At 44.5% G+C, this 27,569-nt stretch overlaps 1 protein-coding gene and 1 long non-coding RNA gene across 2 annotated transcripts in view; both read left to right on the top strand.

Moving 5' to 3' along the window:
* Positions 1–2,867, top strand: part of LOC309525008 (clathrin heavy chain 2-like) — a 46,495-nt gene extending 43,628 nt beyond the window's left edge. Inside the window, exon 10 of the mRNA XM_082210327.1 lies at positions 2,800–2,867. Coding sequence (XP_082066453.1) covers positions 2,800–2,811 — 12 coding nt within the window. The 3' untranslated portion in view covers positions 2,812–2,867. The remainder of the gene's footprint in view (positions 1–2,799) is intronic.
* Positions 2,868–26,890: 24,023 nt separating this feature from the next.
* On the top strand, positions 26,891–27,569 carry LOC309526295. Its single transcript, XR_014216710.1, has 2 exons — positions 26,891–27,365; positions 27,458–27,569. It is a non-coding gene; the product is annotated as an uncharacterized lncRNA (long non-coding RNA).

The following is a 27,569-nucleotide window of genomic DNA, read 5'->3' as shown; positions in this document are numbered from 1 at the left end:
TTTGTGAAGAAACTAGAAGAGTGGCAGGGATTTATTCCATTCATCAATGTCTCTTCCTCCCTCACCCTGCTTTTACACACACACACATTCCTCTATCTCCTCAGTGGGAAATTCTACATTTCAGCCTGATGATACAAGAAAAACTGCCGTCAGGGCAGGAGGCCAAATGCCAGTATAGAAAAAAGTCTCTGAGTCAGATGCAGATACAAAATGAAACTTCTGCCTTCCATGTCAGAGTGAGTAGCACAAAGTATAGCTTCAGGGGGGGAAATCCAATAGACACCAATTAAATGCATGACTTGGTTGCTGCTGCCACTGCTGCTAGTGGCTCCTTGCTGGTGGCTGCTGCATACGACTGGTCATAGCGGGAGTGGCAGAGGCTGTGCATGGTTCCCATGCTGCTGCAGCTTAATGTTGCAAAGCCATTTGGCAACTTTGGGCCTCTTCTCCTGTGTGTCTGGCTTTTCGCTGCTTTGCGTGCTGGCAGCGTGAAGCTGAGCTGTTTGATTGTGACCTGAAGGTAAAATCCGACACATGCTTGCTGGGGAGTAAACAGGATTGAATGCAATGGGAGTAACTTCTGAGCAGATACCAGACATGTATTCTGAGCAGACAAGTCTAGTATTGATTGCCAGTATATACACACATTAATGTGTGTGGTGTAGTGGTTTGAGCGTTGGGCTTTGACGCTGGAGCCCAAGTTCAAATCCCCATTCAGTTGCATAGCTGAGCACTAATAGGACTTGAGTAGCCTTAGGAATCTTTCGAGAGCCAACATGGACTAGGACCTTGGCAGCAAAGCTCACTGAGTGATCTTGGGCCAGTCACTGCCTCTCAGTGACTGTGAGGATAATATGAAGAGGGGGAGAACAACATACACTTCCTTGAGCTCCTTGGAAGAAAAGTGGGATCTTAATGTAGTAATTACATACATCTGCACTCAATACAAGCTTGCATCCACTTGTCACTTAGATAGGAGATTTCTCATTTTAGAGGATCTGGAGAGGGAACAAAGTATATTTTGTAAAATGCTGTGGAGCTGAGCTGGATAACATCAAGGCCTCCTCCAGCTGAGTGGTTCTCTGGTTGGAGTCTGAAATGACGGCTTGAAGGGTCAGACCTGCCAAACACATCATCTGCCATAGAATCTAATGGTCGGAGATGATGATTTTAATTTGTATTAAGTAATCACAACTGGAAACAACCACAACATTCATACAAACAGTTTTGAGGCTTTTCTAGAAGAAGAGACCTTTTGGGGAATGGGACTTCTCTTCCCCCTTCCAGCTTTGTGGAGTGTACTAGTTTGGTCTGTATAAGGCGTGAGCAAAGGAAGTGACTTGAGGGGGGTTGCCTGTAGACTGAACTGTGTACCTGGGCAGCAGACACAAACAAATCACCTGGTTCACAGTCTTCCTCTGTGGTAAGTTGTATTTCTGTTTAAAGGAAAGTTTGTTTGTTTTTTAAATTACCATACAGTGGTACTTTGGGTTACATACGCTGCAGGTTACAGACTCCGCTAACCCAGAAATAGTACCTCGGGTTAAGAACTTTGCTTCAGGATGAGAACAGAAATCGTGCTCCGGCGGCGCGACAGCAGCAGGAGGCCCCATTAGCTAAAGTGGTGCTTCAGGTTAAGAACAGTTTCAGGTTAAGAACAAACCTCAGGAATTAGGTACTTAACCCGAGGTTCCACTGTATTTGAATTTTATGCAAATTTGGATCAGGTGCAGGGGGTGATGCACTTCATCTATTTTTATGCTGCAGAAGAGTCTATCCTTGCCCACCCACAATCGGATCAGCTAAAGGAGAGGTGTGGGATCACTTCTCACTCTGACACCAGACATATGAGTCCTGTGAATCTTTGGGTGTAAGGCTGTATATACAGCACACAAACAAAATAATCATGGTTTTGCCCTCACAAAGCTATAATTCGCAGCATCCTTAACAAACTGCAGTTCCCAAGATTCTTGGGATTCTTTTAAATCTATGGTGTGTATGCTGCCTAAGTCTCAAGTGACCCAGAAAACCTACTAAATTCCAAAGACCTAAAAACAAGTTTCACTGTTGTCAGAAACACCAGTGTTACATACACCAGCATTTTCTGCAGCAATTGTATAGCATGGATGTCATCTATGGATGTATAAACATCTGGTAATTGATGTAATAACACCAGGGGTGCAATATCAGGCATATATAAACATCAGGAAACCCAACTAAATGTTTAAAGTGGTGTAAGATGCCAGTATGTGCATTGGTGAGTTCCAAACTTCCATGCTTCCTCACATGTAGAGATCCCCTGGGTTCTAACTATACAAGAGATATCACTTCCATGGTTACATTTGGGAGTTGACTAATATGTTGTTACCCTAGCCTAGAGGGCACCAAATAGTTACTCAGTTGTCAAGGAAGCCAGCATCAAATGATGATTTTTTTTTGAAATCTGGATTGGGGTTATGCACTTCTCCCTTCCCCTGAAAGAAGGCTGATTGGCTGCATTCCACATACAAAATTGCTTCCATGCTGTAATTACGAGGTCTGCATTTAGGCTACACCCACTTACTTGGAAGTAAGTCCCATTTAACTCAATCAGACTTCCTTCTGAGGGGGTATAAGACTGCACTGCCTACGGATTAACCTTTTTAGATCAATTGGTTTAAAAGGTGGCACCCCTCCCCCCCAATTAATGAGGCAACAGATGTGGGGTGCGGGAGGAATAACTTGTAGTATGAGAAATTACAAACAAAATGGATAGCAGATATAATCTTAGAAGATACATCTTCCTTTGTCTCCACACAGAAGGGACGGTAGAGGCTTTGGGAAGATGGAGACGTGGGCATCCTGCAAAAAAAAAAAAAAACAAGAAACAAGAAAAGGCGAACTCCCCCCTCCATTGGATCTATTGTTTATTCCTATGCAAATTTATGCGATTAATTGATTAAACATTATATGATTAATCATCTAAGATTTCTTTAATGAGGTGACAGCCCTAATTGCCATTAAAATTGCTCCTGCCTGCCACCGAAAAGTTAACACTGCTTCAGCAATAATTATGCCTCTGCTCTGTGTTTGCTAGTGAAGGCTCACACAGGCTTTTAGCCTGCTGTGAAGATGGTCTCCACCAAGGGGAAGAAGCGATATTGTTCTTTCTGCCTGGGCACAAAATGTGTGCTAGATTGTATCTTATTTCCTGTAATAAAAGCAGGGAGAATGCCAAGAGGAACCGAAACAGCACCAGAGGTTATGGGAGCAGGGACGGCTGAAGCTGTTGCACTGCCTGAGGTGATGATACCTCTCATCTGCCATTTACAAAAGGACTGGTGTGTCAATGAGACAGACTATTCCACTGCTCTCAGAGATGACAAGCTACTTTTAACAGGTGCAGGTCGTGGTGCTTGGCACACAGTTCAGCTCACACTGTGGCCCTCAGTGTTTGCTACCCAAAATGGCTGCCTCACTTTGCCTCGTGGTGATTCACTCAATTGGCCACTTGGTAAGGCTGGGCCTAGTGGGGTCTGGTGCCTGTTGGGCCTGGGAGGGTGGAAAGCAGGGAGGTCAGTCACAGGGGCAACCAAAGCAAATGGCCGCCAGAACTAGAGCCCATGAGAGGCCAAACCAGTTTGTTCTGGTATCCTTCCCTCCTGAGTCCTGCAAAGACAACACTGACTAAAGAGGAGGAGGAGGCTGAAATCCAGTGTCGCCCACTAGGCTGGTAAGGAGGCAGACAGGTGGGGGCTGGCTTAGGGGAGCTCGGTGGGGCAATGACCCACTTGCCTATATGAAGTAGCCTCCCCTGGCCGGGGAAAATCAATAGCTCCTAATAGGGCTTTTTTAAAACCAGAACTCAGTACTGGCATCTCTCAGGTGGACACCATTGCCATTATAAGAGAACGAGGGAGGTGTTTGTGGTGAGTTCCAGCACCTCTTTTTATAGAAAAATAGAGAAGCTAAATTCCAACCACACAAAAGCCAAAGATTTATTCTCTCTCTCTCCCCCTGCCCCCAATAACCCCATCTTCTATTCGGGCAACCAAGAGGTCAGTTCAAGGACACATGCCAAACACAGAGTGGTGACAGCAAGATATATGGCCTGAGGAGAGGGGAGGTAGCCTTAGGAGAGACCCAAAGACTGGCTAGAGCTTTCTGGAGGGCTATGTTGGACTCCTGGGTGTGAGGTTCTGCACCACTGGTGAAGAGGTAACAAAACTGACATAGTGCCGTTGTTGTTCGTAGAATTTACTTATATAACTATCCCTGACATGAAGCATAAGCAAGGTATATATGAGCAAGCTCTACAAATTCTCCATTGGACTCTTGGGGTAGGGTGATTTCATCTTCTGCATTAGAAGAGCTTAAAGGACTGAAACAGATGGCAGCGCTTGACTGTGCAAGCATTACACACACTTCATCATGTATAAATGCACTTACCATATGAGCTTGTTTGCGGTCTATTTGCAGAGCTAGCACTCAACGTTTGTAGGGCCCAGGCAGGTGCACGGTTGGCATGCCAGCTCTACATACCAATGGGCTGGCTCACGTGGTAAGAGTATTTACACAATGGTGCACATATGAACAACTCACACAGGCAAACACTTTACATGCAGCCTCCACCATACTGCTTTCCAGGGTCAGCTTTATGACAAGGTGGCAAGGTGGGGCATTTGCCAGGGCCTCGTGAGATCAGTGGAAGGCCCACTGCTGTAATGGCCCTACCATTTCTACTTGGAAGGGATGTATCCAAGAAAACTGGTTACAGCCTAAAGTAATTATCAGTTTAAATGTCCCACCTCCAGGTTTAGAAGTGGGGGCGCCATGCCCAAGGGCCCCCAAAATCTTTGAGCCAACACTGCTGTTTTGGCTGCAGTTCTGTCCTGCGGATGGTGACAGTGTTACACAGAAGGGTAGGGTTTGGCATATTGCCACGTCTTTCGTGAGCACGACACATTCCACATCATGTACCTCCGTGCCCTGTGGCTAGCTTGGAGAGAGCTTGCGGCAACCACGTTGCTATGCAGTCTAGAGGTGTCTGCTTGATTATTCCCCAGTAGGCAGAGCTGAAGGCCTGAGGAGTTTCTTCTCCGTGGATAAAACCATTTCTCTCATCCCATTAAGTATATTTAAGCAAATTAATGAAATACAGTTTTACAAAACCCACCATCACCCTAGAACCTTCTTTAATTATGAATTCTGCATGGCAACCGTTACCAAGAGAGTCTCCTCTGAAACTGATGTTCAAAGAATTCTACATCAAATCTTCAAACAGCTGAGAAAGGTTCAAGCTACAAAGTCGAAACATCTGTTGCCTTCCATGCATTTTTCAACGGGGAGATCAGAGAGGAAGGGGGGGAAGCAGACAAAACAACCCCAGTTCTGCTTTATTATTTAAATATAACATCAGCTTCTGTCACATGCTTTATGCTGAAAGAAGGCAGGATTTTTTGAGGGGAGGGTGCGGTACAGATTTACCAAACGGGGCCAGAATTCTTAGGGCCCAGAGAGCCTTCCTTCACCCCCCCCCATTTCTTCTCATTTTGGTTGAGCCAGGACGGACTTTGCCAGCATGACAGAAGGCACCCCACTAGTTGAAATTACAAGGCAATTCTTCCTTTATCTCTGGTGTTGTGCACCTTTTGAGCCAATGTCTGGTCGCTTCTGCCAGTGCAGTGGGGTGCCCGTGTTATGTGAGGACATTATTTAATACAGGGGTGATGAACCTGCAACCCTACAGATGCTGCTGGACTTGGGCTGATGGGATTTGTTCTGCAACATCTGAAGGGCACCATGTTCTCTAGGAAGGAAGGAAGGAAGGAAGGAAGGAAGGAAGGAAGGAAGGAAGGAAGGACCGACCAATTGATAGACTGAAAGACAAAAGGCAGCCTGGCCACAAAATGTAAAATAACATAAACATAGAAAACTCAGAATCACAAGGCATTATTATTACTATTACCTTATACAGCTCTATCAGAGTATCAGTGTGTTAAAGAGCAAAAGAAAAAGACAGGTTCTTTCCCTGAGGAATGTACACTTGGAAACAGAATAATGGGGAGAGACAAGTAGGGTGAAGGGGGGAGAGGGAAGGATAGTCAAGTGTTCTGAGTTACTTTGAGTCAATTATATTTCACTTAGTTTAGTTGCTGTACAAGAGCAAGGACGTGATGGGGGGGAAGTTACAGGAAAGCTTTGCTAGAGTTGCTTTTGCGAAAGGAGAGGAAGGGGGGTACTCATTACAAACCTCCATCCCCGGTATCACCTCCTGCTCATCCCAGTGAGGCTGGATTACCCACCATTCGTGGTCGGTGCGCTGGACTGAATAGGCTCTGTCTCATTTGTTTGACTGCCCTACTTGTTTCCGTCAGAGTCTTTAACAGCTGCACAACACACACAATATCTGAGGCTTTTGCCAACAGAAATGAAATGGTGGAGAAAAGCTTTAAATGTTGAATTGCTGCTTCTCGTGCAGAGGCAGGAGCCCTGACGGAAACAAATGGGGCTACCACACACACAACACGCACTTGCCTTCTAACATTATCACACAGTCATTTTCTTAATGATGTTGTGGATAAAGCCAACGTTGATTGGTTAATTTTCTCAGTGTGGCAAGTGGCCACATGAGTTCTTGCCACAAGAAAACTCTGGCCCACAAATCATGGGTACCGAGCCCCAGAGGTGTTGCTGCTGACCTGTAATATTATCAACATGTGGCACACCATTCACAACACCATACAATGATTTCAGCACATCAAAATAATAATATAAATCAATCACCCCAGAGAATAAGCTCTAAATGCCAAGGGTTAGTTACAATATCAAGCCCCTCTAATCTTATTAAAATGGGGTCGATGTTCCTTCTTTTCACTCTGTCTTTATCACTTTGTCAAAGTACTTTCAAGTATTATATTTTTATAGGTCTGAAGGACGAGATTATTCATTTTGCGTTATAGACTTGGCTTGATAAATCCACTCAGAAGCAAACTGTGCGATAATTGAAACTCACTGCAGCTTAGTGAGGAGGGAATTTCTTGCACTGGTATCTATGTGCCTTCATTTCTGAATGCTGACATGCTGCCTCACATACCCATGCAAATGAAACCTGGTCAGATTTTTAGGGATATGGAGTTTGTGAGTGACAGGGGTAGAATCAAGTGTGGCGGAGATGGGAATGCATCAGTAGGAAAGGCCTTCCAAATTAACTCCTGTATTGCTGCTCCTGCTCTGCTGATCCCTCCCCAAACCCGCCACCCTGTTTTACCTGATACAACTCAAAAATAATGAGTAAGGAAAATAGGGGAGGTAGGGGGAAAGACCAATATTTAGGTTTAAAATAATGGCGGGGCCTGTAATATGGCAATGAATTGACAAGGCTGTTCTTGAGGAGACAGTGTGAATTTTTAAAAACACATTCAGGAAGCTTTTCAACAATTTATTCCTGCCCACTAGCACCAGCAGAATTGGAATAAACTATTTCCAATGAAGTTGAACTACTTAGAAACAGCCTAGGAGGCTGTTATGGAAAACTAAGTGGTAATATGTACCGTATCCAGTGACTTAGGGTGATTCCAGGTGGGTGTTTATTGTGCATGGATGCACATTTTTTGCAGCATCCAAACAGGTGTCATTGCCATAAAACCACCAGCCTTTAGTTTCCCATTTAATCCAGACTTAACATTTCTGGGGGAAATCTGGTGTTAAGAAAAATTGTTTGCCAATTATCCTCAGCAACCCACTTACATTATTAAGCCCCCCTTTACATTATTAAACATCACACAGTTGGTAACCAGATGCCTCTGGGAAGCCAGACTAGAAGTCCCATCTGGAAGAACCCATAGCCACCATTTTCTTAAAGAGATGGGAGCCTACAAAAGTGCCATTCCCTTATCCCTGGAAGCTACATTTAGTTTCAATCCTATACCTGGGGTAAAAGTAAAGGTAAAGGTACCCCTGACCAGTAGGTCTAGTCGTGACCGACTCTGGGGTTGTGGCGCTCATCTCGTTTTATTGGCCGAGGGAGCAGGCGTACAGCTTCCGGGTCATGTGGCCAGCATGACTAAGCCGCTTCTGGTGAGCTAGAGCAGCGCACAGAAACGCCGTTTACCTTCCCGCTGGAGCGATACCTATTTATCTACTTGCACTTTGACGTGCTTTGGAACTGCTAAATTGGCAGGAATACTTGGGGTAAGTCCCATTGAACTCAATGCGGTTTACTTCTGAGTAGACATTTTGCCTGTTAGACTCCGTATAGATCCTCTACTTTTTAGCACTCTTTGTCCTAATATTTTAATTTTTTAAAACCCTATATATTAAATATTTCAATCTATATAGCAAATCATTGCAATTCCGGCTCACTAAAATACAGAGTGAATAATACCTTGCCTTGGTATCTAACAAATTTCTGCCGTCTGACAATAAATGGATTAAATAAATACTTTAACGCATTAAAAGATAATGAAACAAATATTAATACCATCAAGACTCACAATTTCTTCACCAAGAAATAGAATGAAAAGTAAATAATTTCATTTTTGTTTTCTGTAATACTCATAGTTTTAAGTTCTAAATTAGAAACTCTGTGACACACAATGGTACCCAAACCTTTTGCCTCACTGACCACTTAAAAATTGCTGATGGTCTTGTTGGACCAAATAAAAATAATAGTGATGATGATGATGATAATTTTATTATTTACAATCATATTCTAAAAGATACAAAAGTTTGATACTGAAACAGATTAAAATTGCCTTAACTTTCTCTGCATCTGGGTAGGCTTGTCTAAACAGGAATGTTTTTAGCAGGTGCTGAAAAGAGTATAGCTAATTCTGATCTAGATGGAGGGTAGGCCACTGTTGTGGCCAGTCTGCCTCTGAACACTAGTTGCTGGGCATCACAAGTGGGGAGAGGGTTGTCACACCCACTTCTGCTTGTGTGCTTCCCATGGGTTTCTGTTTGCCTCCTGTGAGAACGGCATGCCGGACTAGATGGGCCTTTGAGTCTGATTCCGGAGGGCTCTTCTTAAGTTATGTGTCTGATTCCCTTTACTACCAAACATTGGGTTAATTATCTCTTGGAACAAAAGGGGGAAGGTCTGGCTTGTGCTATTATATAGTTTAGACACTAGGTAGCACTGAACTTTGTAGTATCTGGATGGCATCAGGAGTGTCTTGTGCTCTTTTGCTCATGTTCAAGAGAGGCAATGAACTTCTTGGTTGGCTCCCAGACTGGTGTGCCCACTAAGAGCATTCCATCTTGGCTGTGGGTCCTGGGGGAGCTGCTGCCTGCCTTGAAGGCCTTTTTCTACCTGGTCTGGGAGGGCAGGGAGGACTGACTCCAGCTACAAAAGCTGAGGCTACTGAAGAGGCCAGAGACCACTTTGGCTGTCTCTTAGTGCAGGTGTTTGAGCCTGAGCTTCCACAGCCACAGCCTGCCATGAACCATCTTGGGCAGGATTGGCAACAACAACAGCGGATATGTTCAGGGCTTGTGATAATACTTTATTATTTGGTTAATTAAGCTGTTTTAAATGTGCAGATTATATTTGACTTCCTTTAGTAAGGCTTTCTTTTGAAATGTTTAAGATAATGTTTTTGTTAACTTTGCTGCGTTAAATGTGCATTCTGTAGTTGACCTCCTTTGTAATGTTTTCTTTTGAAATCTTTAAGATAATATTTTAAGTTCCTTTTAATTATGTTGCTTTGAATGGATGCTTTATATTTGACTTTCTTCAGTAATTTTGAAATCTTTAAGATAATATTTTAAGTTCCTTTTAATTATGTTGCTTTGAATGGATGCTTTATATTTGACTTTCTTCAGTAATGTTTTATTCTGGATTATTTTATTCGATGTTTTAATGCGCTGTCCATCACTTTGAGATTTTTTTTCTTAAAAATATAAAGCAGTAGAAAAATGAATTTAATAATAACAGTGAGACTGCAGTTCATGTACTTAATATATTTCAAGACTGAACACCAGTCAAGACACATCGCCACCACCATTTGAAGTATTTGTTGGCCACAAACCCAGTTTTTTTAGTGTTGTGCCTAGAAACATCTGGTAGAGTTAGCAGTCCATGAATTGCATAATTTAAGACAGGGATTATTTTTATGTCTGAGGAACAGGAGTAACTTGAAGCTATATTGCATAAAGAATCAGCAGGGGCAACTGCCTTTTTACCATCTTCAGATCAAACTATGAAATCCGCTCCTGCTGCTTTGGCCTCGTTTGGCCAATGTATGAACTTTTTATTTTGCTTTAGCATAAATCTCTTGATCTGATAAGGCAGGCTCTTTTAAAAAGCACTTATGCATGATCTCAGCTTATTCATATGAATGAGTCCCGTCAAAGTGAAATATCTGGGGAGGAAGCAGATAGAATCAAGGCTGAAGTGCTGCTTGGCACTATAGAACTTTGCCCAAATTCCACAGCTTGAAAGCCTTGGCTGGGGCTTCTCCCACCTCTCTCTTGCTCTGATACTTCTCTTACCTTTCCACAGCTCTTAGATTTAGGTGTCAGGCCTACACTTAGCCATACTTGACCTGAACTTCTAAAAGAGAAAGTCACCTCTGCTTGCAACACCTTTTTATTGTCTACATAATAACAAGTAGAATATTACGTATGAATCAGGCTTAGCAAATAATTTTAGGAGCCTGCCAAAGCTTAACTAATCCATATTTGAGCAAACCTGCGAACACAACCTAAAAGCTGGAGTGCTGAACACATTTGCAGTTGTGGGGAAATATTCGTTGCATATTAATCAGTGCAAAATTTAAAATGTAGAAGTGTGGGAGCTCGTCTCTGCTCGTTTTGAAGTAATTTGGAAATTACCCAAGTTCTTTCCTCTCAAAATCAGGAAGAGCTCAGACCATTTTCTTAGCCAATTTGAGGCTTGAAGGGGAAAAAATGCTCCTTATAAAAAAAGTACTCCTCCTGTTTAGGCAAGTTCAAGGGTTCCCTGCAACAGGTGGGTTTTTTGCTGTCACCTCCAGGTTTAGCAGTTCTTTGGAACAAGGTCCCCCCTCCTCATGCAAAGCAACAGAGGAACTTCTCCATTGCTTTGCATCGGGCTAATTTAAAGAGTTACACTGCGGGGGGGGGGCATTCAAAAGGAGACCTTTAAGGCTGCCCCAACCCAGCAACACTTTCCCCAGAAGCAGCTTTTCAAAGTCAGAAACCATTTTCCAAGATTTTCATCTGAGCTGGAGCAGGAGGATGTTCTCCTCCTTTGAGGAGAGGATTATTGAGCCCCTAGAGCTAATTTCCGGGTCTGAGCTCAACGAACTTTGCTGACATTTCTGTCTCTGTATAAGAGTGTGACCTTATGAATGGGCCTCAAAATGAACAAAACTCCCCAAAGACCTCGTGGCTGCCTCAGTCCTCTTACTCAGCTGATGACACTTGGAAGATTATTCTGTCTTTGCTCATTGGTCTCTGCTTTAGCCCTAGCTTCAGTCTTTTCTCTTTCCATGTGTCACAAATTTTACTCGTTTTCTGAGTTTTGTCGGGAACACTAAAAGATTTGATTAGAGCATTTCTTGTTTTCCTAGTAATTAGGCCAACCATTGTATGAGCTATAAAAAGAAATTAGATTAGCAAAGAGGTGGAAGATTCCCCAAGATGATCACAAGGGAAGATGAAGAATCTCATTTATTCTCCACCAACATAAAAGTGAAATTAAGGTGACCGACCCAGGATCCAGTGATAGATCCAAATTGTTACCATAAAAAGTGCAGCCTTACAATGTCAGCAAGAGGCCAGCAGCAATTAGATCAAAAGACTCTTCTAGAAGCAATTCTGGTAGGAAAACCCTGCACAAATCCACCAACCAAGTCTCTCTTTATAGTCAAAACTCTTTATTAACAGACCTTGTGTCCCATGGATGTCTCTTTATTTTCATGTGTTGTGTCATGGAAACTAGCACCTCAACATCTCATTTATGATGCCCACAAATATAGTTTTCACCATGGCCTCAACCACTAAACATATTTCAAAAAACTTGCTGGATCCTAGAAAGAATTAAGGTGGCCAACTTCCAATTTAAACCCCAGTGACTCTTAGGTGTTTGGATCCTGGTGACTGTTACCTGCCACTAGGAGGCAGATCTGGAGAAATCTGTGGAAACTTGGAGGTGGAGCCTGGTAGCATCAGGCAGGTCACAGACCCTCCAAGTGCCCCTATTTTCCAAGGACAGTCCCAGATTTATAGAAGCCCTCCCAGTTTCTGATTTGATCCTGGAATGTCACACTTTTCCTTAGGAAGCCCCTATTTTCATGGTGTACATTGTTCTCCCCCCCCCCCCATTTCATCCACACAACAACTCTGTGAGGTAGGTTAAGAGATGTGACTGATTGGCCCAAGAAGATCACCCAGTGAGCTTCATGGCTGAGTGAAGATTCGAACCCTTCTCAACCAGGTCCCAGTCCAACACTCTGACCATTTCGCCACACTGGCCACACTAGATTTGTGGCTGCAAGACTACATCCAGGCAGCGTGCTGCAGCAAAGATAACTACAGCATCATCTGGCCCAAAGCTGTCTTTGCACTGCTGCATTCATTCTCAGTTATTATAATTCATGGTATAGACAAGTCAACGCATTTCCTTACCATTTGAACTGCAATGTAGGCATCTGGCCATAGCCATCATAGCTAGCTTACTTACATCCCCATCAACACTTGAGCGCCAGACTTGTTAAAAATCTCCTATGTATAGCTGGCGTGTCACACGAGCGGGCGGAAAGAGCGAGAGAGAGGTCAGGAATCCTGGCAACCAAAGGCCTTCCTGCTTATCACCAGCGGTACGGATGCATTTCCACGTGATTTACTGAACGGAGTGTGAGTCGGAGACTCGGCTTTCCTAGGACATTATTTCTCGAAAATGACTTCAGTTTGTGATAAATTGGTTTTGACATCCATCACACAGATTCTGGGTGGTGTAATTTAGCATTGGCCATAGCGCTTCTTTCAAGCCTCTGCCCACCTCCCACCTCTGCTCTGCTAACTATGAGCTAATGGATCCGTGGCTTCGCTCTAAACATCCCCAAAGAGCAAAGGGGAGTCCCAGAAGAGGCAGGCCGGTCGAAGTGGCAGGCACAAGGCTCCATTTGTGGTGACCTGGAAGCCACAGGCCTTTCCTCGTGACCTGTAACTATTACACAGCATGCCCAAGAGGAGCTTTGCCTCTGGCCTTTGCCTTTCAGCCCCACACTTTACATCCATGCAGAACATAACAGATGAACACAGTTCAGATACAGCAGCTGCCACATCTGTGCTGGCAGCCCTCCTTGTCCGTGGCATATGGCTGTGGACCGTCAAAAGGTGGGGACAGGGAGGAATGTGGCGCAAGCAACAGGACAGGCCCAGGTAGATAGCCATCAGTGTGTGGGGTACAGGAAATGGCAAAGCTAGGCAGCCAGGGTACCAGGCCTATGGTTCAGCAGTCAACGCTAGTTAGGTCAACTCATTGCTGCTCAAGCACAAAGGACTCAGTTTAATTTGGAAGGTGCCTCCATTAGCTCTCCATCGTTCTCCTTCAATCACTGCCTTCCCACAGATTGCCTCCCTCAATCCAGATTTTCTCATACCAGGGATACTCTGAAAAGGAGAGAAATATCAATTGCAACCGACTCCCAAGGAGGGGTTGTCAGTTGCCTTGCTCCACGGTTTCCTGTGTGGGTCATTCAACTTCACGTCTTCTGCTTCTGTGTTCCCTTTTGCTTCTGCAGAAGTGCTCCTGTATATTTCTGGTCAAGTGATTTATTTATTTCAACCAGAGCTTTCAAATTTCAAAGAAATTATTTGCTTGAAGTGCACACTGCACTTTCAACATGTTTGTATGTTATTTATTTTATGGTGTTGCTATGGGTGGGGGGGGGGAGATGGTGGCAGTCTGTTTATCTCCTTTTTAAATAAAACAAACATCACAAAAAGCGCAACCTGCTCTGGACACGTCACAGCTTCAGTTGTGCACAGAAACACAACGCAGTCCTAACCACGCCTACTCAAAAGTACGCCCTATTGAATTCAGTGAGGCTTACTTCCTGGTCAGTGGAGTTAGGACTGTAATTGAGAGGGGAAGGTGGGAGGGGCAAGGAGCGGGGAGCTCAGTGCCCCTCCCCACTTCCCCCTCTCCATTATCTGATCTGAGGCGAGCTCAGCAGCACAGTGAGATGAGAAGAAGGCAGGATCTGTGTGTGCCAGAAGCAGAGCAACTCAGGGGGCCTAAGCAGAGATCAGAGGCTGAAAAATAATTTTTTTAAGTACTCTCTGCAAAGCTATGCAAAATGTTATGCAAAGTGGCATAACTGATGCATCAGATGTCCTGGCCACCCACCCACTCTCTCTCTCTCACACACACACCCTGTTAGAGCAAGCCAGCAGTTAAAACTAAAATATTGAAAGCCACAACAGTCTGCCAGTAATCAACTGTCTTGGTTCAGGGCCTGCTATTGCTGATAGGTATGATACTCTGGGACTTGGAAGCCCTGCTTCCTCATCTGGGGACCCGAGTCTTGATCCGAAGGAAAGTCACTCACCACCTGCTTTGAAGGACTCTTCCCCATCCACTAGGCAGCTCTAGTGGATGCAGCCACAAACACACTCCAGAGGTCTGCTGGTTTGCATCCTCATATGGGGAAAACGCTTTAGTCCGCTGTGATGTGGTTGGGGAATTGCTCTGTGGTTTTCCCTGTGTGTGTTTGACTCAAGGAAGGTCCCTCTCTAAGTTTAAGTCAGTGGAGGGTGGATTTCAGCTAAGATAAGCTTACTTACATGAAGAGCAGTTTGATAATGGAACCAATCTATCTAGAAGTATGGTGGGCAGCCATCTCCTGTGGGTGTCGTAACTCTACTACTTCAATTGATGGCCTAAATGTAGTTTTGTTTCCTTGGTTTTAATCTGGTGATGTTTTGGTTGTTTCAATGGCCCCATTCACGCAGAAGAGTGGGATAGAAATGTAAGAATAAAATACAGAATCAAAATGGCTTGAGCTATAGAATGGAAAGGACCGACTTGTAGCCCACAGGGCCTATGCATTGCATGCTTAGGGCCAGGAAATACCCCACAGGAATCAAGGAATGGTCTGTTTGGGAGATCAGGATGCCAGGTAGACGAGGCACTGAGAGAGACGACACAGTGATGTTCAGTTTATTAGGGGAAGAAGATGCCGAAGCGCAAAGCACAGAGCCAGCCGAGTCGGCAGGCGGCACAGAGCATGAGAAAACGGGCTGTGCGCTTATTAAGTAGGTGCAGCTGCTCCAGACAAGCAGCCCAAGCCTATTCCTTAACACATTAAGGCCTTCTGGACATCTGTGACATAAGAACAATAGCCGGCAGCCCGTAAATCAGGACTCTGGAGCTTTGCATCCAGTTAGCAACGGCGCTTCCCCCCACCCCTGCCTCCCTGCCCTTTTGCTAAGTCTAAGAAGAGGCTGATTCTAATGACATCTTTAATGGCTAAGCTGTTCAGAGTAGCCGCTGAGAATGGAGCTTGTTCGATGCTCAGCCCCTGCACGCAGCTTAAGAAGATTACTTTGGCGCACTCAGGACTGTGCACATGATGCTGCAAAGTGCCAGTGCTCTAAGCTTCAGGACAAATTAGTAACAAAGCAGGTTGGGGAGGGGCACGGGGAAGGAAGGACAACTTTCCCTTGGGCTACCCATGATTCCTGTTCCGTCTCTTACTTAGGAAGGCACACCTTTAGGCAGCAGACTCTGCATTTGCCAATATTCTGTAGGGAGTGCAGAAGAAGTACGAAAGTGTGTGCAGGTGTGTTTCTAGTGCTTCTGGCTGGAAAAGCATGTTTTGGATTATGTGGCCAATGCCTGCTGAAATCTCAGAAACGTGGAAGGGTGACTCAGTATGATTTCCAGTGGTTGGGGACTGGATCACAAGGTTATTTGTTTATCTGGAATATTTACAAGCTGCTAGATGTTAAATACCATAGTGGTATACGACCATAAAAACAGATTAAACGGTTCTCAAAAAGTAATCAGATACTGCCCATGAGTTAACTCATTCATCATGAGAGCCAATGGAATGTCATTGAGTTCTGTTGCTCCCAGGAGGACTTGCTCCATTCAGTTCAAAGTAAGAAGCTCTATTCTGCTGCTACTCCAGGCTGTGAGCATGCGGCAGTGGCCACAACCCAGGAAACGTCTTCGCCTAGCCGGCTAAGCCAGGTGAGGGTAACCCATGGGTCTCAAACCCTTGATGTGTGAAGGACATCCCCTGCATGCAAAGACAGGGCTCTGGAGGACGAGACCAATAGTGGGTCCCACGGTGAAGAAGGCAGTTTCTGCACTTGCTGTAGAAGAAAGAGAGGGGCAGATGGGGCTGATCAGCTGGGAAGGTTGCCCATCTAGGAGAAGGAAAACTGTGATCCTAAACCTCCGCTGCCTTGCAGGATATCTTGGGAGAAGAAAAGGTTCCAGAGTAAACCATACACAAATCTGGAGTGGAGTCTCTAAGATGGTTGAGTGGCGCCTTGTAGGCAATATGTTTGGCACCAACTCCTGCAGCCAGGTTGGTGCTAAACATATTGCTCTGCTTTCCTTTGGACTACATCAGTGAGGGTGAGAGGGAGGTCTTGTCATCTGGGCAGCCCAGGACCTCCATGCACACTGCCCAGACTTGCGCCTCGGGAGGTCACTTCGGTGCTGCTAATGCAGCAGTTTGACTTCACCCCTGGAGGCGCACTCCATTGTCTCTTGAGACAGACAGATGGAAACAAGAAAATACCAGGCTCTCCAAAATGCCAATGACCCCTGATACCCCAGTACCTGGTGAGATTAGTGTTGCCTAACAGGGACACATAGGGCAGAAAACAATTTCCTATCCGAAAGGATTGGGGTTTTAATTTCCTTGCTGCTATGGCTCCTGATTTAGCGGATTACCCCTGCCTCGGGCCACAATTATAGCATATGTTGCTGTTGTGGGAAGGTTCCTTTTTTATCGTTTAATCAAATAAAGTGCATTTGTGGATTACACAATCATTCACAGTCCCTGATAATCTTTTTCTGCTTAGCTGTGTCCTGGAACTTGGAGACAAACAAAGACGTTTATTGCTGTTTTGGAGGCTGTGGCTTCTTGCCAGGAGCTTCTACTCCTTAGAGAAGTGGGTTGCAATTTGTATTACAATATGTCCCAGAGTTCATGAAATATTAGGACTGTTCCCTCCACCCCCTAACCATCCAGCAACTCAAATATTAAGAGAGAGGAATACCTCTAAGAAGCTGTTGTAGGATAATGAAAGTATGGAAAGCAAGCACTGACAAATTGCTGTGTAGGAGAATGTCAAAGAGAGTCTGGCCCATTTGTTGGTAGAAGCTGTTTTCCTCATAGATGACCATATAATTGGTGGCCAAGGGGCAATAGTTGGCTCATATAGCAAGTTTGTGGGGCAGCACTGGCAGCTGGTCCCCTTTGAGACTGGTACGGTGGAAGGCAGGGAGAGTGACAGTATGTGGAGTCAGAGCCAACGACAGACAAAACCGAGTAATTCTAGTTTTTTACATACTCCTCCATGCTGAGTTCTGCAAAGGCAACACCAAAACCGAGGAGAAGGATGAAGCCAGCCTTAATACTGGATGTAAGAAGGCAGGCAGTGTACTATTGGCACCTGTGAGTCCCTGAAGACCTGCTCTGTGTCTTGCAAGCCTTTCCCCCCCTGGCCTGGGAGGGCAGGGCCCTGACAGACTCCAGCTACGAAAGCTGGAGCTGCTGAGCAGACAAGAGCTGGGATATCATTTAGGGGTTTTTGCTGGAGCTTTTTGTTGCTGTTATTGATGTTAATTTTCAGAAGCAAAATACAGCAGAGATACAGGAAAAACATTGCTTGGCAGTGGACTGTAATAGTGTATGATAATTTTTTGTATCTTTATTTTGGATCTTAGGATTTAAAATCAAAGGCTCAAATAATTGTACAGTTGGAAAGAACCATGAGGATCATCTAGTTCAGCCCCCTACAGTGCAGGAATCTCTTGCCCAACTTGTTATGTAGAAATTATTAAATTTGTTTGTATACTTTTTGATGTTTGTTTATTGTTTAGGACTACCTTTGTAGTTATGTAATTTTTTGTATGTTGTAGCATGCCTTGAACATGATTTTAACTTTGGAAGAGGAGCATACAAATAAAATGACTGGTTGATTTGGTGTTGCGGACTTTACAAAATTATGCTGTTGAAGACTGAAGCATAGAACACCAGCATTTTCTTAAAATAGATGCATGTACTGGGGGTAAGGTGTTCAATACTGGACTGGTGGAAGGGACTCGGGGAGTGCTAACGGTCCGTGCGTTGGGGGCCCAATACTTGCTTTGCCCTGGACACTGGCAACCCATGCTATGCCCCTGGGTTTCTTTATTGAAAACAAATTCCTGGGCTGAGGATATGCCAAGAAATAATCTCTTCTAAGGGTGTATCCACTGGTCCCCTACCCCAGTCACTTTTCTTCCCACTGGGATCCTATTGGTGGATCTCAGGTTCTATAAAGAAAAATCATGCACACCACAAAATAGAATTTCTCATTTGCAAAGCCCTTTGCAGTCTTTGCACACATTCCAGCCCAAGCAAAGCATGTGTAAGTCCCATTGATTTCCAGGAGCAGATTCATTTCTGAGTGATCAATTGGGCACATTGCTTGCATATATTTCCCCTTCATCTCCCTGAGAGAAAGGAGCTAGAGATTTACTTTTTTAAACAGGAAAGCTGAAAAGTCAGGAAAGGGACTGGAGATATTCTTCAGGCAGCCAAAGATGAATCCTGTGGCTTCAGTGGCTTGGCAGAGGTTGGGTTGAATGGGGTAACATATTGATGGAAAACTAGAGACCTGCCCTGTGCAGGTAGAAGAGGATGAGGGTGTTATCGTTTCCTGACCAGCAAATATTGGCTCGCAATTTCTCCCTTGTTTCTTTTGCATCTCGGCTCCTTTTCTGTCTCTAGGATTTGTTACCATTGCTTCCTCCTTCTCTTCCCTCTCTGCCTCTCAGTTGTTTGTCCTGCTGTCTATATTTAGATAGTGTGCAGGGTGAGACATTGGTTGAGGTGAGCTGGGAGCCAGGAACCAGGAGCCATGGGGTGAGCAAGTCAGAGCCAATGAGCGAGTCAGAACTGGAGGCCAAAATGGAGGGATAAACAGGAATGCAGCTGAGCTCAGAAAAGACCTTGCCCAAGTAAGATTAGGCTGAAACAGGGCTGCTCCCCGCATCAAGTAAATAAATAAAAATGCTGAACTAACTGACTAATCGCGTCGCAGATAGCTCTGTTCTGCTGCCCCTAACATTGATCCTGCCCCCATAATATAAATCCTGGCTACGCCCATGCCCTCTTAGGTGCCTTCCTTTCCAGGAGGCTCCAGTGGCAGCATCGAGCATGGGATCTTTCCCAGGAGTTCCTGAAAGTACTTCACTGAGAAGCTACCACCTGCAGTTCAAAGGTTCACCACACAGGGGAGCTGCACACAGACCCAGCAGTCCCCTGACAGTCTCTGTTTGCTTATGTTAATCTGTAAAATACCATGAACATCGATGCTGTTTCATCAGTCAATCAATCAGTCAAGCAAACAAACAAATAAAGTTGAGAATCCTGGCGTACATCATACAGGAGGGCTGCTGCAGCTGTCAGAAATAGCTAGGGCAGCAGGGTCCCACATTGCCTGAGATATAGGAACTTCTGTTTGGTGCAAATGTGTATGCTTTATGTCCTGCTTAATTTGCATACTTGATTTTGTTTGCACAAATTTGCCTGTGTGTTGTTATCCTGCAGGTGCTTCATATGGACCTGGGTGTGGCCTGGGTGTTGCCGTGTGGATATACTCTAAATTAACATACAGTCATCTGATCAACTATTTCGGCAACATATAATAAACTTACTCCCTTCACTGTGAATTGCAAGGTGCCCTCCTTCAATAAACAGTGGAGCTAAGGAAAAACAGGAGACCAAAATAAAGCAATTATATCCAGAGAAGATGTTGCCTTAAGTGAAACTTCTCCCTGTGCTAAAAGCCTTGTTTTCTTAAGACAATGGCCCTTTCTCCTTTGTGGGCAAAGTGCTTCATAAGCCTTTCAGCATCTCCTGTTGTGGCAAAGCAGCTGATCACTTGACCTGCACAGCACTTTTTGTATGAGAATTGCTTGCAGTTACTCCGTAGCAAATAACTCTGCACTAAGTTGATAAGGTCTTTTCTGTAGGCCTAAATTGCTCGGCAGCTGTGCAGATTACATGATGGGCTGCTGCACAGCAGTGGGAGGGTGGGGAGGCACTAATGAGGCACTTTGCTCCATTAATTGGTCAGGATGGTACTTGATAACTGGCACTTCTCTGTGCCTTTCAGGAAATTTGGTGTAGGAGCAAATTGCAAACATAAAATAAGGCATAATGTAGCTTGCAATTATAGGGTCTGTCTGCTGTGTTCAGCGTTGTCCTGAAAACAAAGATCGATTCTTCCCCCCAACAATTCAGCTATATGACAACATGGCCATGCAGTCTCAATTGCACAGATGTTTCCGTCTGTTGTTACCTTTCCCTCTCAGGAAAAAGCTGCATCTGTCCAAGGAGGAGGGTAAATATTAAACCCAAGACTGACATCGAGTCTTCTTCCTGGCTGAGCTTGGTCATGTGGACACAGAGGTAAGTGACACCACCAGAACAGATCTGGCTGGCACAAGTCTGTCTGTCTCTCACCTGGAAAGTGAACTTGCAGACTTGGTAACGTGCACTGCATACTGCATACTGCATTCTGAAAATAGTAATATTTAGGGGAAGGAGATGTGGGTCCCAAAGTTTTCCTACGGGTATAGTCATTATCATAATGCACAGTGAGCAGCATGGCGATGCATCATAGCAGGCAGCAGTGAAAATACTGTGTGTCAGGAATTTTTAATCTCACTTCAGCTAGCAGAACACTCCTATGCAGGCCTCCTCAAAAGTAAGTCCCACTGAGATCGGTGAGGCAATACAGTTGTGTGTTACCTAGAGCTGCTGTGTTGTAGCCTAGGGGTGAGAAATCTGTGGTACTCCAGGTGTAGTTTCTGGACCACAATTGCTCAGCCCAGTATACCCAAAGGAGCGTCTACATCCCCATTGTTCTGCCTGGACACTGAGGTCCAGCGCCGAGGGCCTTCTGGCGGTTCCCTCACTGCGAGAAGCCAAAGGGCCTTCTTGGCAGTGGTGCCCGCCCTGTGGAACACCCTCCCATCAGATGTCAGGGAAATAAACATCTATCTGACTTTTAGAAGACATCTAAAGGCAGCCCTGTTTAGGGAAGTTTTTAATGTTCGATGTTTTGTCATGTTTTTAATATTCTGTTGAGAGCCGCCCAGAGTGGCTGGGGAAACCCCGCCAGATGGGTGGGGTGTGTGTGTGTGTTATTATTATCATCATCATTCCTGACGCTGCTCAGGCCTAATGAGAGTTGGGTCGTTCCCCACTTATTTAGGAGTAAGCCCTATTAAACTCAACGTGACTTCCTTAAACATACACGGGTCTGCACTTTAAATGGATATGAGTCCCTCAGCCACACCTGGCCACCCCCATCCCCATTTTCAGTATGGGTTTATCTTCCAGAATTGTTGGAAAGATGGCTTGAGATAATGTGTGGAAAGTGCTATTACTGATGATAAGCAGGATGACGATCCTCTGAAAGCTGATGGATTTTATTTCTACTTTAGGTTGCGTTCACAGCCACATTAAAACTATCAGTGAGATGGGGTAGAATGATAAAAGTGCACATGCTTACCACATTAAAACATGTTGGAGTGATTTTCTAGATATAAGCTTTATGCTTAAATTTAAACATTAAATATTATTTGAAATGGTGAAGTCTTCAAAAGCAGTGGAAAGGCCTCACACGCTCAGATCCCCCGTGCTGTACATCCCTGGTTTGCTACTAGGCCAAACATGCAACTACGAGTTGTGGCCATTTTCTTTGCTTGTGGCTAAGGAAAGCAAAGCTTAACTATGAGCGCATGTTTGGACAACACAATAAAACCAAGGTTGCTCCAGCAGACTGAGGCAATATGTCTGGGGAAGAGCAAAGCAGGTGTGAGCTCTTCTGTGCAGTTGGCACAGTCCTGGGAAGCCATAGTTTGATTTACCATGTTGTGTGAACCAGGACATTATGTGCCTGAGAGGTGGACAACTTACTTAAGCCAGGTTTGGCCAAAATCTGCATTCATTCATTCAATGTATTTTTATTAAAGATTTTCTTGATTTACAAAAGTATGTGCAGTGTCTCTCTCTCATATTATTTCCATGTAAGATTTTTACAAATCAGTTTCATTTGTTGAGACGTTAGGAAGAAAAGGGGGAAAGGGGTGGAGGGGGGGGGAAGGTGAGTGGGGGTGGGGTCGGGTGGCAATGTTTCTATTTTACTTAATATATGTGGGGTTTGGTGTCAGCGTTGCTTGTGCAGGTTTTCTGCTGTTCACTTGTGTTCCTTTGGTGGTGAGAGAGGTTGGGGTTGGCCTAGGGTGTGGTTGTTCGTTTGTGGTTGGCTGTGGTGGTCTTTGTTTTCATGTGTGAGTGGGGTGTTTGGTTCAGGTTAGCCATATTGATTTGTATTCTGTTGGTGGATTTTTGTCATTGTCTTGTTGGGCTGTGTATGTGATAAAGGGGAGCCATACCGGGATGAAGGCATCTTCTTCTATTTGTCCCCATGTCAGTTTCAGTTTATTGGTTAATTTTTCTAGTAAGGTTGTTTCCCATACTATTTGGTACCATTGGTCCATGCTTACTTCTGACAGGTCTCTCCAGTGTCTAGTTTTGATGTTTCTGGCTGCTGAAAAAAATCTGCTTTTATGAATATTTGGCCTCAATGATGATGATGATTTTGAGGCTCATTCAGAAGTCTTTTGTTGGATTTTTTTTATTAGGTACAGATAATTCATTCCTGCCTTCTCCTCTTTCTGATATTAAATGAACGTTTAAACAATAAAGCTAGTATAATACAGGACTGAACTTTGCTGATTGCTGGCAGTAGCCAGCAAGTTCCAAGACAACAGCTACATTAACTCGATCATATTAGAAATATGTAGCATTTTATATTCTTAGCTTCTGCATTTAATGCACAGTTCAGTACATTACTGTTTATGTTCAGTGTAAAATGTATACCATAAAATGAATGTATACCATAAAATATACAGGATGTGTGTAATGGGGAGGAAGTTAATATTGGCTGTTAACTGTGCTAACCATGCACAGCTTGGCATTTTTTTGGTGAGTTTTAACTGCTCTCCTTTAAAAGCAGGCTATCATCTGAGAATAAAACTATCGCTGAAAATGTGTCTCTGAGATAAAAGAATGTAAGTAATTTCCCCTTTCCCTTTCCTTGATCCCCAGGCCGTTCATACCATGTGGCAGCATCTTTACTATGCATTATTGTTAATTATATATTTATTATTTGCTTTTCCCTCTAAAAAAAAACAACAACTTGAAGTGACTTACAAAAATTAACATTAAAAACAAGGATAAAACAACCTAAACCAGAAACATGTGACTTCCTGGGGAAAGTATTCCATAACCGGGGAGCCACCTCTAAGAAGGCCCATTCTCTCCACAGAGAAGGGCCTTGAAGAGGAATGCAGGATCCAAGCTGGTTCATCTTGGGAGAGGTGGTCCTTGAGGTCTTCTTGTCCTGAGCCACATAAGCCTTTATAGGTCAAAACCAGTGCTTTGAATTGGGCCCAGAAACTAATTGGTAACCAGTGCAGTTAGGCCAGAATTGGTGTTATGTGCTCAGACCGTCTTTCCCAGGTGACTGACCAGAGCATAAACAGAAGAAGTCAGACTATCTGTGCCCAGATAAGGGTGTAGCTGGGCCACCTGCCAAAGCAGATGGAAGGCAGCAGGTCTGAATGCTCAGGAAGACTTCCTGCCCTGCAGTTCCCAGCCTTGAAACTGTAGCATCCTTGAGGTGCTGAGGTGGGGGGGTCATGACAGAACCTCCCATCTCATAACAATAATACCTCTCATCGTCTGCTTCCCCAGGGTTCAATCCCTCTGTCCATGATGCAGCCATTTCCTCAGAAACCAAGTAGATGGGCCATCTGTCCCACACAGTCTTTCCTGCTTGCAGGTTCTGCAAATGTAGCTGTGCCTGTGGAAAAGGTATTCTTGAAACTGCACTGCAGCAGCAGTGGCGGTCGTGGGACTAGGGGCACCAGCTAGTCCTGCAGCTGAGAATAAAACACACACACACTTCCACTTGGCCCTCTCTAAGTGCCCGTTTGCTGAATTTTTCAGCCTGCAGCCACCAATGTCAATGTGTTTTGATTGATGACTCATTTGTCACATTGATCTATATCCCCTTCTGGTGGCAGTAGAGTTTTTCGGTGTTCTGTTTTGTTTTTTTGACCATCCCCGAAAACAATACATTTGAAATGTAATCAATGCCTCATCCTAATGGTCGGGGATGACTCCGGGGAAAGGAGTTTTACACTCCTCCCTTTCTATGTTTCTTGGTAATTGGGCACCAGGCAGAGAGGAGCTGCCCTCCTGACTGGAGGCCAGATGAGCAGATAAATGATCAAAGGAGCGAAACAGCTGGCAGCCTTCCAACACACAGCAGGCGCGTGTGTGCACGGGAGGATCAAGCACAACGTCATCGCCATCCCCATACCCTTTTGTGGACTGTTTAATCCGGAGGAATAAATTTGCACACTCTCAGTTTGCGTGTGTAAAAGGACCCCAGCTCTGCTTTCACCCTAATGGTGATGGCCAGGGGCTCTGCTACACGTCAGCACAGCCATTCAGGCAGTGAGCAAGCAAGCAAGGAGATGGGAGACTGTTGGTGAGCTGACTACCCACCTGTGAAGAAGTAGCCTACCAAACTGGGTTTGCCCCCTTTAAGAAAGCCTCTTCTCTACCTCTACAGCTGGAGGCAGTATGCTTTTGAATGCCTGTTGCTGGAAAACACAGCAGGAAGAGAGTGCTGTTGCTCTCAGGTCAGGCTTGTGGGCTTCCCATATAGGCTTCTAGCTGGGGAAACAAGATTCTGGCCTAGGTGGGCCATTGGCCAGAGCCAGCAGGGCTCTTCTTATGGACCCAGAGAACTTTTTCCTTCATGAACTCAAGGTGAGCAAAACAAATTTTCTGCTGGGTACCCTAAATGAGTTTGCTGGTGCTCAGTCTGGCAGAGGGGAACGGACACTCCATTCTCACCTCCCACTTTCCCTGGCCATCAGTAAGCATTAATAATAATAATAATAATAATAATAATAATAATAATAATAATAATTTATTTGCACCCAGCCACTCTGGGCAGCTTCCAACAAAGATTAAAAATACAAAAAAATGCCACACATTAAAAACTTCCCTGAACAGGGCTTTCTCCAAGATGTCCTGGACTGATGTCACACATGTTGTCATTTCCTGACTGGTGGACCTTCCTAGATCTGCCAATTCCTGGTACACAAGGTAAAGGTGGGGGGATTATTAGGGGAGGGGAACTATTTTTCCCTCATGGAAAACTGGGGAGAGGCAACCTTACATTTGATATTCTGTAAACCCAGCTTGAAATTCTAAGAAACGGCTTATTTAGCATTATTTGCCTAGCTGATGTGCCTAGTTGTGGCATATCCTACATGTTTAGGAGAAGTAACGGGATTGAGTCCTGGCTGGTGGCCTTCAGTGGCCCTCTCCTCCATGAATTTGTCTAGTTCTCTTTTAAAGCCATCCTGGTTTGTAGCCTTTACTGCATCCTGTGGGAGTGAGTTCCATAGTTTAGCTATGCTTCATTGGATATTTGTGAGTTCTAGTGCTATGAGAGAGGGACAATTTATCCTGAATCATTCACAAATAGGATTCAAATTATTCTGAAGGAAACATCTCTATCATGAACAGATTTTACCCTGCTCCCTTTTTTCATTTTACTTGGAAGCTGGGCAGCTGAAGGTGATTTTGAGGTAGGTTTTTTTTACATAGAAACATCACCATGAAGGCTTACCTCAGACACGCTTATCACAGAACTCAATAGGCATTACTTTTGCATAGGCCTGTGTAAGATTGCACTGGCGTTTCTCTTTAATTCTTCCATACTTATTCATTCTGAGACCTCACATGGTGAGGCTGCTATGTGCGAATGCCTATGTGAAATTCATTCACTGAAAGCTAATGAGAGGGTTTTTGTGGTTGCATTGCTATTTAACAACCCAGAGGTGCATTCATCAGGACAATTTATACCTTAATTTTGCATGTGGTTTCTTACCCGTCTCATTTTCATGTGGGGAGGTGTTGGGCCAAAATAGCGCCTAAATTAAAACCTCCTAGCTTCCCACATCTGGGAAAACGCTGGCTTGAAGGTGCCGTGAGGAATGCGAATTGTCACATGATGGCTGTTTCTGCTAAATACCTCCCCCTGTGAAAATGAGGTGGTGATACTGCGGTATGAGGGCCTTATCACTTTCAGAAATGTAAAGGTGTATTGCAGAGGGGGGAGCATTCAAAATGAGCAGGCAGCGAGGATGAGAAACGGCACCTTGTGATGATGGGAGTTCAGAACAAGTTTCTGAGGGCCAAACCTCAAGTGATCTGGGTGACCTCTGGGGTCTGCATTTTTCATGCTTCAGCTGCTTTGGGGGTGTAGCCATTTATAATCTGAAAACAATGGAAAGGGTTCAGCTGCTCTGATTGGATCATTACCCTCTAACCCTTTGCAACTGATTTAAGGTAAGCAAAATATACAGTGGTACCTCGGGTTAAGTACTTAATTCGTTCTGGAGGTCTATTCTTAACCTGAAACTTTTCTTAACCTGAAGCGCCACTTTAGCTAATGGGGTCTCCTGCTGCTGCTGTGCCGCCGGAGCACAATTTCTGTTCTCATCCTGAAGCAAAGTTCTTAACCCGAGGTACTATTTCTGGGTTAGCAGAGTCTGTAACCTGAACCATCTGTAACCTAAAGCATGTGTAACCCGAGGTATCACTGTATTGGGAAATTGGATCGTGGAGATCTGGAGCCCTAGTAGAAGAGGCCTCTTCCAATATGGGCACCCCTTATGAGTTGGACCAGGGCAGCTGAACTCTTTCTTGTTTTTAAAGTCTGGGGCTTTTTTAATGGATTGAGTAGAAATCTGAGGTAGGTTTAAAAGTGAAAGGGAGACAATCACCCAGTGGTAAGTTTCCATTTCCTAGTATGGGGAAAGGGAAGAAGAAATTGCCCAGACGAAAGGAAGGAGGAGATTGGAACAGGCTGACTTTAGTAAAGGCACACAGAGAGAAATAGCAGGGAGGAGCATTCTGATTCCGGAATTTAATGAACAAGGAAAAGCAAAGGCTGAAGAAAGAGAGAGAGAAAAGCTGCACAGAGCCACATTAAAGACCCACCACCCCCTAATCCCGCCTCCTCCTTTGAAGGACCATGATTGGCCTCTTTGATCCCAGCACTTGGTAACCAGACGGTGAGCTTTGTCAATTATTTAACCCCCCTCCCATCTGCTTTTGCCTCTCCCCCAATATAATTGATTTATTTCCTTTGCCAGCTGATCAAGAAACCATGGGAGCTTTGAAAGCAAGGGAACAACATCAAATATGTGTGTGTGTGTGTGTGTGTGCGCGCGCGCTTAACTATTTAATAAAAACACCCTTGAAAAA

The sequence above is a fragment of the Podarcis vaucheri genome (assembly GCF_965113315.1).
Source record: "Podarcis vaucheri genome assembly, chromosome: 2".
NCBI lineage: Eukaryota > Metazoa > Chordata > Lepidosauria > Squamata > Lacertidae > Podarcis > Podarcis vaucheri.
The sequence above is the reverse complement of the archived record's forward strand: the minus strand, read 5'-3'. Positions and strand labels throughout refer to the sequence as shown.